The sequence below is a fragment of the Trachemys scripta genome, chromosome 17 (genome assembly GCF_013100865.1).
Source record: "Trachemys scripta elegans isolate TJP31775 chromosome 17, CAS_Tse_1.0, whole genome shotgun sequence".
Classification (NCBI taxonomy): Eukaryota; Metazoa; Chordata; order Testudines; family Emydidae; genus Trachemys; species Trachemys scripta.
The window spans coordinates 1297594-1313019 of NC_048314.1; the positions used below are offsets into that span (position 1 = coordinate 1297594).

The following is a 15426-nucleotide window of genomic DNA, read 5'->3' on the forward strand; positions in this document are numbered from 1 at the left end:
GAAGACATGGCTGCTCATAGTAAAATCCCATTTTTAATATACAAATTTAACCAACTGTTGGGTCTAAAAGTACCCGAAGGGACTCTTCATAGCCACGCCCAGCTCGCCTCCCTCCAGGGCATGGGGAGGTTATTTTAGAAATAGGAGCATTTTCTACGTGTTGGGAAAAGGATGAAAATTGGTAGTTAACTATTTTTGCTTTGGGGAGGGTGGGGTGGATACCTGGAGGGTTCTGTTATGGGACTGGTCGCTGAGTCATTGTCTCTTCTAGGGGGAGTCACTGCTGCATCGTGACTCATTTTCCCCATCTGTATAATGGGGAGGCTGATACCAGCCCAACGGCCAAAGGCTACTCCAGAGGCATTTACATCCCCCAGCACTTTACAAGCTGTGACTGGTTGAGGCCCATCTCGGTTCTTCCCAAACCCCCAGCCCCACCCCCTGGAGCTGGATCAAGGCGTGTCACAAAGAGATGGAGCCAAAGAAAAAATCCCAGATCCAGACAGCCTGGTTTTTGGGGCACAGGCCCATCTCTAATCATAACCCCCATTATACATACAGATGGGAGAAACTAAGGCACAGAGAGGCTCAACATGAAATCCAAGTTGTGCAGCACTGTACCATCAGGGAAAATCCTTCCTGACCCCAGCCAGCCATGGGGCTCGGCCCTGCGGCATGAGCGTGGCGCCTCCTGGTGAGCAATGGTGATGCTGTTCAGGGACACTGGAAGGGCAGCGCTGCCTGGTTTTCAGCTCACTATGTGTCGTTCTTGTCTCCCCAGGCGAGCGACGATGGGGAGAGCATCGGGCACTGCCCCTTCTGCCAGCGCCTCTTCATGATTCTGCTGCTCAAGGGGATCCCCTTTACTCTGACCACAGTGGATATGAAGAGGTGAGGACGCAATGGGAACCATGGAATATGGTCAGCACAGCCCCAGGGCGCTACCCACCCACCTGCATGGTTTTACCATTGAGCGCCCTGCCAGTCCCCCAATTCCCCTTTACCTCTGGCAGTGCGTCTGCCTGGCTGACTCACACCCAGCACCGCGGCTGCCAGCTCCCTGACTGTGCCAAACAGCCCCGGGATCAGGGTGGTGGCGCTGCACAGATCACGAGACTGGAGAGCACATATTCCCCGTCCCCCACCCCCGACGGCCCAGTCCCTTGCCCCCCATTCACCCAGCCCTTGATAAAGAACTGCCGAGGGGGCGTGGGCAGCTGCGGGTGGGCAGGAGGGTTGGAGGCTCCTGCTGCAATCGTCCCCAGCGCGCTCACGGAGCACGTCTGGAAAGCCTGGGGGCAGCACTGCGGGGCTGGGAACCTGGCCCTGGCTGCTGTCTGGTGGGACAATGCTGCATCCCCCACCCTGCCGCCAGTGCCAAGGGGGGAGCATCCGTCTGTCAGAGCCCTGAGGGCAGCCCCTTCCCACGGCCTGGGCTTCTGGGCACCTGCTTCCCACGGCAGGAGCCCCGCGCACTCGGCCGGTTGGAGCCGGCACTAAGCAGGGGGTAGCAGTCGCGGGCGCTCAGCCCTTGGGAGGCCGGGACAGGCAGCTGGGGCTGTCTCCCGTGTGGCAGCGCTGGCCAATAGCCGGCATCGGGGCAACCTGAAGCCTTTGTATCACTGCTCTCTGCAGCCGGGCGGGCAGCAGCTGGTCTGCACCCAGCATCTGCTGCCCTCTGCCCCAGCAAGCCCCCCGGCAATGCCCTGGGGTGACCGAGAGCCTCTGCCCTCCCTCTGCAGGGCCCTGGATGTGCTGAAGGATTTTGCCCCAGGAGCCCAGCTGCCCGTGCTGCTGTATAACGGGGAGCCCAAAACCGACACCAACAAGATCGAGGAGTTCCTGGAGGAGACCCTGGGCCCCCCAAAGTGAGTGAGGGTCAGCCCCTTCCCCATGTGGGCACAGCAAGACATCAGCCCCACAGGGGAGTCCGGGCCGGGACATCAATCCAGAGGCGGGGGGGGAGAGGGGAGAGGAGTCCCTGCGTTGATGGGTGGCAAGGTGGGCTGGGGAATCGGGGCCAGGCAGGGTGTGAGGGTCAAGGGGGCACAGGTGGGACCAGCGGGGGAGGATGAGGGGAAACCATGGATGGGGGAGGGGAATGGGGCGAGAGAGGAGACCTAACAGGCCAGAGAAGAGGGGAGGAGGGACGGTTCTCAGGGCATCGCTGTGAGCTCTGGTGCCCAGGGCAGAGGGGCAGAGGCTGAGCCCCCAGCCCCAGCCCAGCCCCTCTCCCTCCCTCCCTTTGCCTCCTGCAGCTTCCCCAGTCTGGTTCCCCGGTACAAGGAGTCGAGCACGGCCGGGAACGACATCTTCCACAAGTTCTCTGTGTTCATCAAGAACTCGCTGCCGGCCCAGGACGAGGGTGAGGGAGTTGGCACACCAAGGGACAGGCGGGATGTGTGTGTCCACATGCAGCCACGTGGGAGTAACACCGCTGCCACCACCAGAGCCCGGACCCCCCCAGTGCTCCCCCACGGCAGTGCATGTACTGGCTACTGTGTTCCTGCCCAGTGGGATCCCGTGAGCACGTGGGACAGGACAGGGCGAGGGGCCATAGTCACCCAGCAGCCTCCCTGACCCCCTTGCAGCTGAGCGAGGCCACAGCCTGGCTCTCCCGTCTGGCCCCTCCTCTGCTGTTGGCCCTTGTCATGGCATGGACTGCGGGGGTGAAGGGCTGGCTCCAGAGGGGCTCCCCCTTCCCCCACCAACACGGGTCGAGTCTGCCCTGGAGGGGCTCCCCCAAGAGGCTGGAGGGGGTTCACACCCTGGCGCATGCAGCCATCTGCAGCTCTGCCCAGTCCCTGATAGAAACTCAGGTGTGGGGATAGCCGGGGGCCCTCACTGCCCTGGTGTGTGTGTGTGTGTGTGGGGTGACTAGTGAGACTGGCAGGCTGGCTCCACCCGCAGGAAATGCCACCTCTCCCAGCGTGCAAATGCCCCAAGAGCCCCCCGGCCCCTCTCTGCACAGGGGGGAGGGGTGCCAGCAGTGCCATGTCACTTGAGGACCCCCACGCTCCCCCCACCACTCCCCGGGCAGGTGCCAGCTGTGCAGTGACTCTCTGCCCTCCACCCCCAGTGCTACAGAAGAACCTGCTGAAGGCCCTCCTGAAGCTGGACCGGTACCTGAGCACCCCCCTGGAGTACGAGGTTGTCCGGGACCCCAGCCTCACCATCTCCCACAGGAGGTTCCTGGACGGCGACCAGCTGACGCTGGCCGACTGCAGCCTGCTGCCCAAACTGAACATTGTCCATGTGAGTCGGGTGCCCTGGGGGTGGGACCCCCACAGCCACCACCAGCCTCCTGCCACCATCCCCAATCCATAGGGCATCCCCAGCCACCACCCCCTAGCCCCGTATGACCTCCACAGCCACTGCCAGCCCCCCACCATCTCCAATCCATATGGCACCCCCAGCCACCACCCTCTACCCATGTGGGACCTCCACAGCCACCACCAGCCCCCTGACCAGCCCCAATCCATATGGCACCCTCAGCCCCCACCCTCTACCCATGTGGGACTCCCACAGCCACCACCAGCCCCCTGACCAGCCCCAATCCATACGGCCACCCCACCATCTCCCACCCATATGCCCCCCCAGCCACTGACAGCCCCCCATCAACCCTTACCCAGCAACTGACAGCCCTCCCATGATTCCCCACCCATACAGCCCCCTCCCAGCCCCTGACAGCCCCACCATCCCCCACCCGTCTGTCCCCCCCCACCTACCACCAGCCCCCCCATCATCTTCCACCTTTATGGCCTCCCCAGTCACTGCCTACCTACCCCTCGCCCACTCTCCCCCCCCACCATCTAGAACATCCCCTTCCCCTGCCCCCCATCTGTGGCGGCCCACCGCCCTCCGTTCTGCCCCCTGCCCTGCGCACCAGGCCCCATATGCCTGGATGAGTTTCTCTGACACGGGAGCGGATCAAGACCAGACCCCAGGAGCCAGGCAGCTCTGGGCTCGGGCACAGCTTTATTCAAGCCTGCGAGGAGTTGCAATGGGGAAGGTGGGTTAGCTGTGGGGCCTGCCCGGTGCTGGGCAGGTTAGCTGGGCAGGGGGCAGGGTGGATTAGCCGAGGAGGTCTGTCCCAGGCCAGGCACGTTAGCTGTGGGAAGAGGCAGGATGGATTACCCAATGGGGCACAGGGATGGGGGCTGTCCCGGGCTGAGCCGGTTAGCTGTGGGGGCAGGCAGGATCGGTTAGCCAATGGGGCACGGGGGTGGGGGCTGTCCTGGGCTGGGCAGGCAGGCTGTTTTAGCCCAGCGGCAGCACAGAGCCAACCCAGAGCTGGGCAGGTTAGCTGAGGGAGGTGCAGGGCCTTGGGGGCAGGTGAGGGGGTGTGGGGCCAGCCTGGGATGGGAGGAGGATATGTCCATTGGGACACTCTCTCTATTCACCCCACCTCTGTCCCCAGATCGTGTGCAAACATTACCGGCAGCTGGGGATCCCCCAGGAGCTGCGCGGGGTCTGGCGCTATCTGGACAGCGCCAGGGAGGCCAAGGAGTTCAAATACAGCTGCCCCAACAGCGAGGAGATCGTGCAGGCCTATCGCACCGTGGTCAGGCCGCTCAAGTAGGCAGAGCCTGCCGCTGCCTCTGCTCAGCCTGGCGCTGCCCTGCACCCACTGCTCACGGTGCCAGTGCTGGAGAGGGGCCTGGGGCTGCCCTGCCCAGCCTGGTCCTTCATCTGGAGCCACTGCCCCTCTCGCCTCCCCTGGGCGCAGCAGCCTCAGGGCTAGGCCAGCTTGGACTCCTAGGGGGCAGAGGAAGCCATGTCCCCTTTGCCAGTCAGGACACAGGACAGGATGGGACCTCCTGGCTCCTCAAACCCAGTCGCCATCCCCTTGCTGTACTTATTGGGGGGAAGCTCGTTCAGCACCTCTTCCTCCCCTCCCCCCACGCCACCCTCGTCTCTCTCCTGCCGCCAGAGCCTTCTCCTGGCAACCCAGCTAATGCTCTCCTTTCAGCTCCTGCTCCACCGGCTGGGCTCAGCCATGCTCTCTCCACGGGGGGCTGCTGGCTGGGCCCTGTCGGCACGAGCAGTTAGTCCAGCACTGGCTCAGGTCTGCCCCGCTTAGAGACAGGCCAGGCCACCAGGGGAGATGGAGGCCGGAGCACCCACTGCAGCCCTGGCAGCGGCCACCTGCCCCAGGAGACGATCGTGTGGGACGTGGGGCTGGGCTGGTGCAGCCATTGCAGAGAGCCCGTGTGGCCTCACCACAGCCTTTGACGATCAGTGCAGGGCCCGGGAAGCCCTGCATGGCTCGGCCGGGCTGCCAGTGCAGGACTCCGGGCTCCCGGCAGGCAATGGCCTTTGGCCATTACTCAGCCCCATAGCCAGACGGAGTTCAACCGGGAATGAGTTTGTCCCCTCCCCATTTGATGGGGGAAGGGGGGGGACCTGTATTATGTCAGAGCATTTAAAAATCAATAAATAGGAAAGCAAAGAGGTGGTGATGTCATGAATGAGCAGCCTGCTACGGAGATGGGGCAGGGCTCGAGGGCAGATTCTCGCCCCCACCCACCCCAGCTCCGCTCAGCCACAGGGAGAGGGGATGCCCGCACGGCGCTAGATACATCTCCGCCTCCACAACAGCCCTGCAGAGACTTCAGACCCCGCCCCGCCTCCCTACAGCCCAGCCCGTCACTGGGCGGCAAACGCCCCCTGCACGTGGAGTGGGATCTTCGCAGGAGAGACGATCCGAGCAGGCTGGAGTCATGGGTTTATTTAGAATAAGTTACAGACACACAGCGTGGAGTTAAAACATTGGTAGAAAAGTCATTAAAAACGTAATTCATGACAAGCCGCTTGCATGGAGCGATGGCGACGGGACGGCCTGCCAGCAGCGGGGGACTGAAGGGAGCAGCTAGGAAGCGTGGGCTTGACCCCCTGGTGTGTGCATCGACTCTGCCCAGAGCTCAGGCCATGGCCTCCATTGGAGGCTCTGCTCCCCGCCCCGGCTGCACGGCTTGTGGTCACATAGTGGAGGGCTCCTGGCCACGTCCACTCCCCACGATGTGGTTGAGCACAGGGCTGGGCAAGGCTCTCGGCATTCACACACGGTGTGTGGCAGGAGGCTGGACGTTCATAGGTAGGCGGTAAACTAGTCTGAACAACTCATTAAAAAGCTTCATTAAGGGGACGCACATCAGAGGGGTCCAGGCTGGGTCAGGAGTCTTCAAAATCCACCCCGGTCGGTGCCTTCTTACTGGAAGAGAACGAGGGTTGCCAACTTTCTAATTTCTGAAAACCAGAGCCTCCCTCTCATCCTGTCTCTTCCCCGAGGCCCCACTCCTTGCCCCGCCTCTTCCCAAGGCCCTGCCCCCCCATTCCCTCTCCTCCCCCTCCCTTAGCTCAATCTTCTCCACCTTCCTCCTCCACCAGCTGGGCTCCCTCTGCTCTGGGGCTGGGATGGGAGCTGGAGCTGTCTCCCTGCCCATGAGGCAGGTAAGAAAGAGGCCATGGCTGAGCGGGACCTGGTGCAGGTTGATGTCCCAGCACTTCCCTCCCCCTCCCGTCCGTGGTAACCAGACTTTTGGTGTCCAATCAATACATCTGGCCACACTGAAGAGAACAGAGAATGGGGTTGAGTCGCTGGCTGTGGCACTTGGACAAGCAAACTCAGAGGGCCATATTGGCAGCTCTGTAGCCGCTAGCCATCGTACAACCCCCTCCTGGTCAAGGCTACCAGGCAATGGCCCAGCCCATGTCTGAGAGGAGCAGACCCTGGGGGAATTACCTTTTGAATCCTGGGTTAATGAGAGACTCTCCTGGGACTCGTTTCTTGGCTGTCACGGCTGAGCCGCCTCCCCTGCTCTTCCTGGGACTCAGGTCTGCTCAGAAAGGAGGAGAGCCGCTGGTCAAAGTGCTGCTGCGGCCAGGCCAGGGTGAAACCTCGTGTGGCGGCATTAGGCTGCGTTTACTCAGCCTGGGAGCCACAGAGAACCACGGGGTCTGTCTGTGGCCAGTGGCCTCTATAAAGCCATTACCGACAAGCCACCAGGGACATGCCGAACCTGTGCTTTTGGGCAAGAGGGTCCCCGTTCCATCCTCACTGCTGGTGCTGTGTGCCAGGTGTCCCGCTGACTGGCTGAGGCGCTCCTGGTTGTCACCAGGTTTATGGTGGTGTTTAGAGAGGGACATGCTCCTAGAGAGCTTTGCTGGAGTGACACGGGCTAGAGAGCAGAGTCCTTCCAGTGCCTGGCAACGTTCCCACCGTGAATCCAGGTGGAGGGGCATTAGAGCCATGTTGGCCAGCGTGCGGTAGTGGCGATGGATCTCAGACACAGCACATGCCCCGTGTCTGAGTTATTGTTGCCGCGGACGCCTCGATTCCCTGACTTTCAGTGACCATCGGTGAACCCCAACGTTGCATTAACATGGCGGGGGGCATTTCATGGGGAGTGGTGGTGTCGAATTCATGGTGCACCGGGGAGTTCTGGAGAGTGAATGTATCCAACAGCAAGAAACTTTACGCAAATTGCAAACAGGGCAGCAAAATCCTGACAACCATCCCACCCCTACCTGGGATCAACAGCCTTCGGCTCTGTAGCAGGTTCTTCTCTGGACTGCACGAAGCAGCAGCGGCGGCAGCATCCTCTGCAGCTAGGAGAAGGAGACAGACGACATCTGGTCAAGTTTTGCCCCAGGTGCAGCGTACACGGCCCCGTGCTCCCAGATCAGCTGCTTCGTGCAGTGGTCAGCACCACCCGGGAGGAGGTGCTGAGCAAATGGGGGAAGGGCAAAGTGCACATGGGCTTAGAGTGATGCTTGCACAGCTGGACTTGAAAATACCCCCGAGCTGCGTTCTCCTCCTAGTGCCTCCCCCACAACCCTGCCCTGCACCCCGCAATGGGTCACCATCAAACTCCCGGGGCACGGTGCCCAAAAGGTCCCTGTTTGCACCCCGTCAGCTCCAGCTGGGTTGTCCTATTTATACTCTCCTCGCATCCACCTGCCCGCACAGCCAGCAAACAACCACAGGCCTTTACTCTTCTGTGGCCAACTGAGGTCCTGGCAGGCTCCAGCTATAAACCAATCCAACTATGGCTTCTCACCAGCCCTTCACACTCCCAACTTCTGCACCCCTCTCAGAGCAACAGCCCTGAGGGCTGGGCCCCCTTCCATGACTGTGTGTGGGAGAAGCAAGGCGGGATGCAAGTTACCCCAAACTCAGAGGAGGGCAGCACAACCCCATCAGCACCCCCAGCACACACACACCCTCCGAGGCTGGCTCTGCACCCCGGCGTGCTGTCCCACACACAGGCTGGCCCAGTCGCAGCTTAGTTTTCCAAGTGCAGGTAAAACATTTTCCTCCATTATAGGTGGCCATGGTGCAGCCACCTCCAAGCACCAGCTTCCCACACACCCCGAGGGCCATGAGGAACCTGCCCGTGCCCAGCCCTGAATTAAAGCAGTGGACAGCAGATAGTAAGATAATGGCAGCTGAAATCAATGGCCCCCTTCCCCGATTCCAACACACACACACACACACACACACACAGTACCTTCAAGACGTTTCTCCAGTCTGCTGACACACCCCACTAAGCCAAACATCAGCACCTGCAACTGTTTCCTAGCTTCAGAGCAGGGTAGCTTGAATAGGTCAAAAGTCAAGCTCCAGGTACCTTCCTTCAGCTGCAGGGTGGCTTTGCTGTCATGCACTGTCAAGGCAGCTGCTCTGTGCTCAAAAGCTTCTCTGTGCAAGGAAGAGATTGGAGTGAGACAAGGGTTTCCAGACCCACCGGAACGAGCCCTGATTATTCATTCCCAGGTGGAAGATCTCACCTGAGAGCTCACCTGAACTTTATGCTGTAATCTTCAGAAGGACACATCCCACTCTGGGACTTCTGAAAGAGAGAGACCCCCAGAAGAAGGCTTAGCCGCCAATGACAGACACAAGGGGCCTGATCCCACTCTGCCGCATGCAGCCCCTTGCACCAGCGAGCGCAGGTGCAAAGCACCCTCTGATTTTACAACAACTCTGTACCGGTGGAAGCAGCCATACAAGGCCCTAGAGTTATGGATTGGCATTGAGCTATTTCACAGCGACTCCATCACACCGGCCTCTTCATTGCAGAGGAGGATTCCTTCCTCCCACCGAAAGAGATCATTCATTAGTGACCAAATGACTGCTGGATGACCTCGCAGAGAGCAAGTAGCCCCTGGGGTACATGGAGTGCGTCTTACAGCTACCCGCACTGCTACAAACGCAGGCCTTGTTTCTAAGCTGAATTTGTCTGGTTTTAACTTCCAGACGCTGGTTCTTGTAGGGCCTTCTCCACTAGGCTGAAGGACACTTCAGTACCTGTTTTTTTCTCCCCCATTAAGGTACTTATACATAGGTTTGGAAAGATTTAATGTTTATGGATATCAGTAAACACTGATTTCTGCGCATACCACAGATGGATGAAAAATATTTCCATTGATAATAACCAAAACTTAGAGATAGGCAAAGTGAGAAAAATACCAGCTGAGAACTTATTAGAGGTTGATTGAAGGATATTTACTTTTGATATTTTGACATGTGATACTGACAATGTGTTTTAAAGCTTTATAACAATTAACTTTTTTAATCTCAACATCAACTGTCATTTAATTATTGTCTGACCCCCCACTAATTTCCCACAACTGTGAAAATTTAAATACATGAAAATATTACAAAATTCTTTAAAATAAACATTGATATTATCCATCAAAATTATAAAAAATAAAAATTGAATTCTGCCAAGCCTACTTTTACAGCCACAATATAAATTATTGTTCCTAAAAGCTTGGATAATAACCCTTTAAAGTTATAATTAGACACTTTGGTTTTCTTAGGATTATTTTTTCCTGATTTTCTCTGCTTATTTTCAGGCCAAGTGTGATGTTTTTAAAGGAGCCAAACTGCTGTTTTTTAATCCATGTTTTTAAAACATTGCTCTCCTTAAATTATAACATATGTATAAAGTTTAACATCCCCCTGGTCCCCGCCACATTTGCAGGTCCCCTTTAAGTTGACTTGATGTGTGTGGTATCCATTGTGACTAGCATCTCAGCCACCCAAAGTTGGAATCTGCACAATTGTTACCTACGTGTCCCTCCAGCTTCTCCAGGGTGAAATCAGTACTCCACACCTCGGATGCATTGGTTACACTGGGGAAACAAGATGTGATGAAGTTAAAGGGACATTATCAACGTGACATCTAGCCCATTAAAAAAAAATGGTTGAAGTAGTTTGGGGCCCTGTGACAGCTGCGGTTTTTACAATCACACTGTCCTGTGTTTAAGAATTGTTTTAGTCTCTCCTTTTACTCTAGGGAAGACCAGCCCAAACAGGGGAAAGTAACTTAACTGCTGGGAACCGATTATACCAGGGAACCAGTGACCTGTAGGACACACATAAAGAAGCTATTTCTCGAATCTTTCAGATACAGCCGTGGGTGTGAGTTGTAAGAAGAGAATGTCAGTCATTCAGACAGAAATGCAATTTTAGTTGGCATCCCTTTAATACAAAAAGCAGAACAGTTCAAATCAAGAGAGTTGTATTCTCCTTCCTCAGTTGTCCCTTTACAACCCCCTGGCAGTGCAAAGGGGCCTTCAATGAAGCCCAAATGCCATTTAGGTCCCCTTTAATGACTCCCTTTGTGCTGCTAAGTGGAGGGGAAACTGAGATCCAGGCCCTCGCATTTGTTTTTAAAAAGGGGCGCACAGATTTAGATACTAGTCCACACAGATCTGGCGTTTCCGAGATTCCCACCTCGGGTTAGTCTCTTAGTGGGAATCATGTTGGGGTTGGATTTAAACTCTTCTCTTGCACGGGTTGCCACGGGTGCAATGAGCTAACGCAGGAGAGACTGACCCGGGCGGGCGGACTCACGTCTCCAGTGTCCCAAGGGAGCCCCCCAAGGAGAGAACAGGCAGGAAACAGCCGAAAACTGGACCGGTGCGACGACACGTATAGAAACCCTCCCGTTTTGCAACTGGGTGCGGTTTCCACCAGCAACGTGATCATCTGGGCTACTTGTTACCGCCTGGTCCATGGGGTTGCGAAACAGGAGGGATGGGGTTTGTGGTCAAAAACACTCACGACCTGCTTCCTCCTGGCTAATGTGACAAATTGCTCTATGTGACTAGGAATGGGGGGGAGGGGGGGGAAGAAGTGTAGCAGATGCCAATTGAGGTGAATATTCTCTTGGCCAGATTCTACTGGGTTTAGGGTGCTTTGTGCTATGGACTGGAGCAAAGTGGCTGGTGAATAACCAAGAATCTGGTTAATAATTATTCTCTAAATTCAGCTTTTTATTTTCTCTCTCTCTCTCTGCATTATCACTAATTCAAAATAGTAAGTGTGCAAGTTGACTGGATAATGGTAATAGCATAATCTCTTGTTAGAACATTGTAAACCCTACTCCCTGATTTTTATATTAAACACTTACTATACATAATACAATAAATCCCTGATGTTAGAACCTGGCTATGCCGCTGCTGTAGGGGGCTCATCACCCAGCAGCTGGGGGCCACCATGTGGGCTCGGCAGGGCTGCTGGCCATGGGGCCAACGAGTGTGGGTGGGATCTCGGGAGTCACGTCCCAGGGATCTGCCCCACTCTCCGGCACTGCTCCAGCTCTGAACTGTCTCCACTGCCTGGGACCTGTGGGGCCACACCTGCCTCCCCAGGGAAAGAGCCATCTGGGATTGGTGCATAGGCTGGGCCAGTCTCAGCGGATGGCGGGGGCGGCTCAGCTGGGTCCTGACAGAGCCTGGCTCGGGTAGGCTCTGCTCTTGCTCCAGCCTGGCTGATTGCACCCCCAAGGGCCGGAGTTATCCTGCCCCAGGATCAGCTCTGGCTGCGCTGCCGGCTCAGCCTGGCAGACAGTCACCTCCCATCAGGGCCGGCTATTGTGGCTGGGGGTTAGGGTGTGGGAGAGTAGGTCTCTAGTGGGTCTGGGGGAGGGTGCTGTGGGGGTTGGGGAGATCTGTGTGTGTTGGGGGGGCTGTGCAGTGGGGAGATCTGTGTGTGTCGAGGTGCTGGGAAGTGTGGGGGGTCTGGGTGGGGCACTGTGCAGTTGTGGCAGTGGGGGGCAGTGAGGGAATCTGTGGGGGGGCTCTGGGCAGGGAGGTGCAGGGCACTGTGCAGTTGTGGGAGGACTGTGGGGGGTCTCCAGCTAGGGGGCACTGGGCAGTGAGAGGATCTGTGGGGGGGTGGTCTGTGGGAGGGCACTGGGCATGGGGGTTTGTAGGGGGCTCTGGGTGGTGTGGCAATGGGCATAGGGAGTCAGAGGGGTGCTGGGCAGGGGGGTAGCATGGTGCAGCATGGGACTGCCCTGAAGGGGAAGAAGCACGATGGGAGTGCAGGGCCGGGCTGGCCAGTGTGCGTCTGGCAGCTCCCGGTTTGTAAACAGTGCCCTTGTACTGCGCTGGGTGGAACGGGGCAGTCCCTGCCGTGCCATGACCCATCTCATCTCCCATTGCCCCTGGCCAGCCCGTCGCTCTGAGGACTCTGCCCCCTGCCCCATTTCCACCATGGGGGCTCACAAATATGTTAAGCACCAGGCCCACAAAAGGTTAATCCAGCCCTTTTTGGGGTGCAGGCTCTGGGATGCAGGAGGGTTGCAGGCTATGGGGAGTTTGAGTGAGGGGTGGAGGCTCTGAGCTGGGGCAGGGGATTGGGGTATGGGGGGGTGCGGATATGTGGGCTCTGGGAGGGAGTTAGCAACTCAGCACGTTATATAAGAGAAATGAGCTGCAGTGAGTGATTTCATATATAGAAACTGATAGAAGACACTTTTACATATTCAAAATGTGAGAGGCAGAGTTTGAGGGAGGGAGGGTCTGTACAATATTTCACCACATTCAGTCTCCTGGCTGGAGCAGTAACGTAGCCCTGCACAGGGCTGCCCAGAGGATTCAGCGTCCAGGAGTGGGGTTGGAGCCACGGCGCTGCAGCGCGCCAGGGCTGCTCCCGGACGCGGTGTGCTGAGACACAGGGGCTTGGGGGAAGACGGAGGCGCGGGCAGCCTCCAACATACTTGTGGGGGCCCCTGTGGAAAATTGCCCCACTTGCCCCCCGGGCAGCCCTGGCCCTGCAACACTTGTATAGGATAGAGAGGAGCTGCGGTGATTAAGCTTTGACAGGCTAGGAATTGGAGGCCTGTGCCTTTAACACCCCAGTCCCAGGAACCCGCCCCCTGCTCTGGGGCTGACATGCAGCATCCTGTGAGCAGAAGGAAAACCGCCTCTGCACCCCCGACACCCCTAGATTAGCGAGCACAGTGGGTGGCTCATCCCACGGGGTCACTGTCCCCCCCTTCCTCTCCCTAAACAGGGGTATTGTCCCTGCACGGGGTCTGGCAGTGTCTCCCCCCGGGGTTAACCCCGGTTCCCACCCCCCATCCCCAAGTTTTCCCCTTCAGCCCCTCTTCTGCCACTAGCTACAGTAGCTGGAGCCCCCCTGGCCAGTAAATTTCTGCCCCCTGCTCAGACCCTGACGGCCCCCGCGGCGATTTGCCCCCTGAATCCTTTTAAACCTCCCCAAAGAGGAGGCAGCAAATCGTAAGCAGAAGTAAGGGCAGAGAGAGGGCAGTGGCGACAGCGAAGGTTACTGGGCATGCTCAGTGCGGGTGCGCATGCTCAGTACACCCAAAGTAGGGAAACGGGAGCAGGGTCTATGGAAATCGAGCCCCGCCCCCAGGCGGCTCCAGCCCCGCGCGTGGGCTCGGGAGCGCTGCCCCCGGGAACCCGCCCGAGGGGCAGTAGCCAGCTCCCGGCCGGGAGAGGGGCCGTACTGCAGCGTCTCTCCAGCGCCCCCGCCCCGGGAAGCGGGACCCCGCCGGTCTGGCCCAGGCCCCCCCGGGAGGCGGATGAGCTGCCGCTCCTGAGGCCGGGGGCGTGCGGACCGCACGGGGGGCAGGGGAGGGATTTCCCCGGGCGCTGGGGGGGTCACAGCTGGAAGGGGGGGGCTCCCTGCAGCCTCGCGCCCCCCGGGGTACGGGGGGGGGTCAGTGCCCCGCACTTACTAGACATCGAAGCCGCTGCTCTCCGGCGCGGCGCAGTAGCACAGATACTGGTGCCCCCCGTGCCACAGGGCGTGGAAGGGGCCCGCAGGCTCCGCCATCCCGGGGGCGAGGACCCGGCAGCGGGGCTGGGGGCTGCTCCCCTGGCAGGAAGGGGCGGGGCGAGCGCGGCTCTTTAAACCTCCCAGCCGGGCTTCAAGGGGGCGGGGAGGGGCGAGGCGGGGGGGCGCAGGCAGGTTTCCGCTTTTCCTGCCGAATGGAAACAGGTGTCGCTCTGGATTGAGCCCCGCCAGGCGCAGCAGGCCCAGGACGTGAAACTGACCCCACCGGCCAAGCAGACAGACACCCCCCGCCCCCTTGCAGGCCCCGTGGCGATCTGGGTAATTTAGGGCCCCGAGTTTGCCAAGTACAAGGGTGACCAGATGGCAACTGTGAGAAAAAGGGGCCCGTGTGGGGGGTAATAGGCGCCTATATAAGAAAAAGTCCCCCAAAACGGGACTGTCCCTTTAAAAACGGGACAGCTGGTCACCCTCCCAAGTACCCACCAGTAACTCCACTGACTTCTGACCAGATGCAGCGTTAAGCACCCGCGGGACTGTTTGCAGAACCAGGGCGCAGAGAGTGGCAGACAGAGCCAGGCAGAGGGAGGGGAACGGATGTAGGTGGTGTACCTTCTCCCCTGTCTGATCCCTCTCCGGAGTGACTAGCCGGGGCCGGGGCCTGCAGAGCAAACGGGGGGAGGCTTCACAGCTTGAACCAAAGAGCCGGGTGCTGGAGCTGGCCGGCCCCATGCTGGGGGGATTGGGCCTGGAGGGGACACACCACACACCCTGACCAGTGGGTTACATTATTAGTAACACAAGGAAAGACACTCGTTGTTCAGTTACAGAGGGCTATTGTCCTCATTCTCTCCCACCTGCGTTGTGCGAAGAGAAACACAACACCAGTCACCCGTTACATGCTCCGTGCACGGGCCAGCCCAAGGTGCAGGGCGTCCATTTCATCTTTGCCTAAATGAACAAACGTGGAGATTTCATCTCTTCCCTGCTGGTGCGGAGAATGCTCACACAATCCCGTTCACCCCCTCCCCCCCCCCCCCCCCCCCAAGGCTGCAGAAACAAAATAAACCAGGCTCACTAGTTCTGAATGAGAGAGTCTCATTCAAAAGATAAGCGGCCTGCTGTTCTCTGCCTTCTCCCTTCCCACCAGCAAGCACTAAATCACCTGCACAGGGCAACAGACGCATCTGACAGCAGGCACATGGGAGAAAATCATTGATGCCCTGACCCTGCATGGGATGTGTGGCTCCGACTGCAGGATTGGGGCCTTTGTTCACTGTCTCTTTGTCAGTGATTGAAAATTCTTTCCTGTTTTCATTGAGAATGTTGACGTTTATAGCAGGAGATAGTGGATTCCCCTCTAT

At 58.3% G+C, this 15426-nt stretch overlaps 2 protein-coding genes and 1 pseudogene across 2 annotated transcripts; 1 reads left to right on the forward strand and 2 right to left on the reverse strand.

The window, feature by feature from the left end:
* The window catches only part of LOC117867167, a 658956-nt pseudogene that overhangs the window by 434785 nt on the left and 208745 nt on the right, over positions 1-15426 (reverse strand).
* Positions 821-4582, forward strand: CLIC3 (chloride intracellular channel 3). The gene is made up of 5 exons (XM_034751994.1): positions 821-891; positions 1743-1868; positions 2259-2365; positions 3080-3255; positions 4421-4582. The coding sequence occupies exons 1-5, from the start codon at positions 836-838 to the stop codon at positions 4580-4582; spliced, it is 627 nt and encodes a 208-aa protein (XP_034607885.1). The 5' UTR covers positions 821-835.
* Positions 5716-14168, reverse strand: PAXX (PAXX non-homologous end joining factor). The gene is made up of 7 exons (XM_034751992.1): positions 14007-14168; positions 10083-10143; positions 8806-8855; positions 8514-8704; positions 7531-7611; positions 6746-6839; positions 5716-6214 (listed from the first exon to the last, which is right to left on the reverse strand). Exons 1-7 carry the CDS (start codon positions 14102-14104, stop codon positions 6175-6177), a joined length of 615 nt encoding a protein of 204 aa, XP_034607883.1. The 5' UTR covers positions 14105-14168; the 3' UTR covers positions 5716-6174.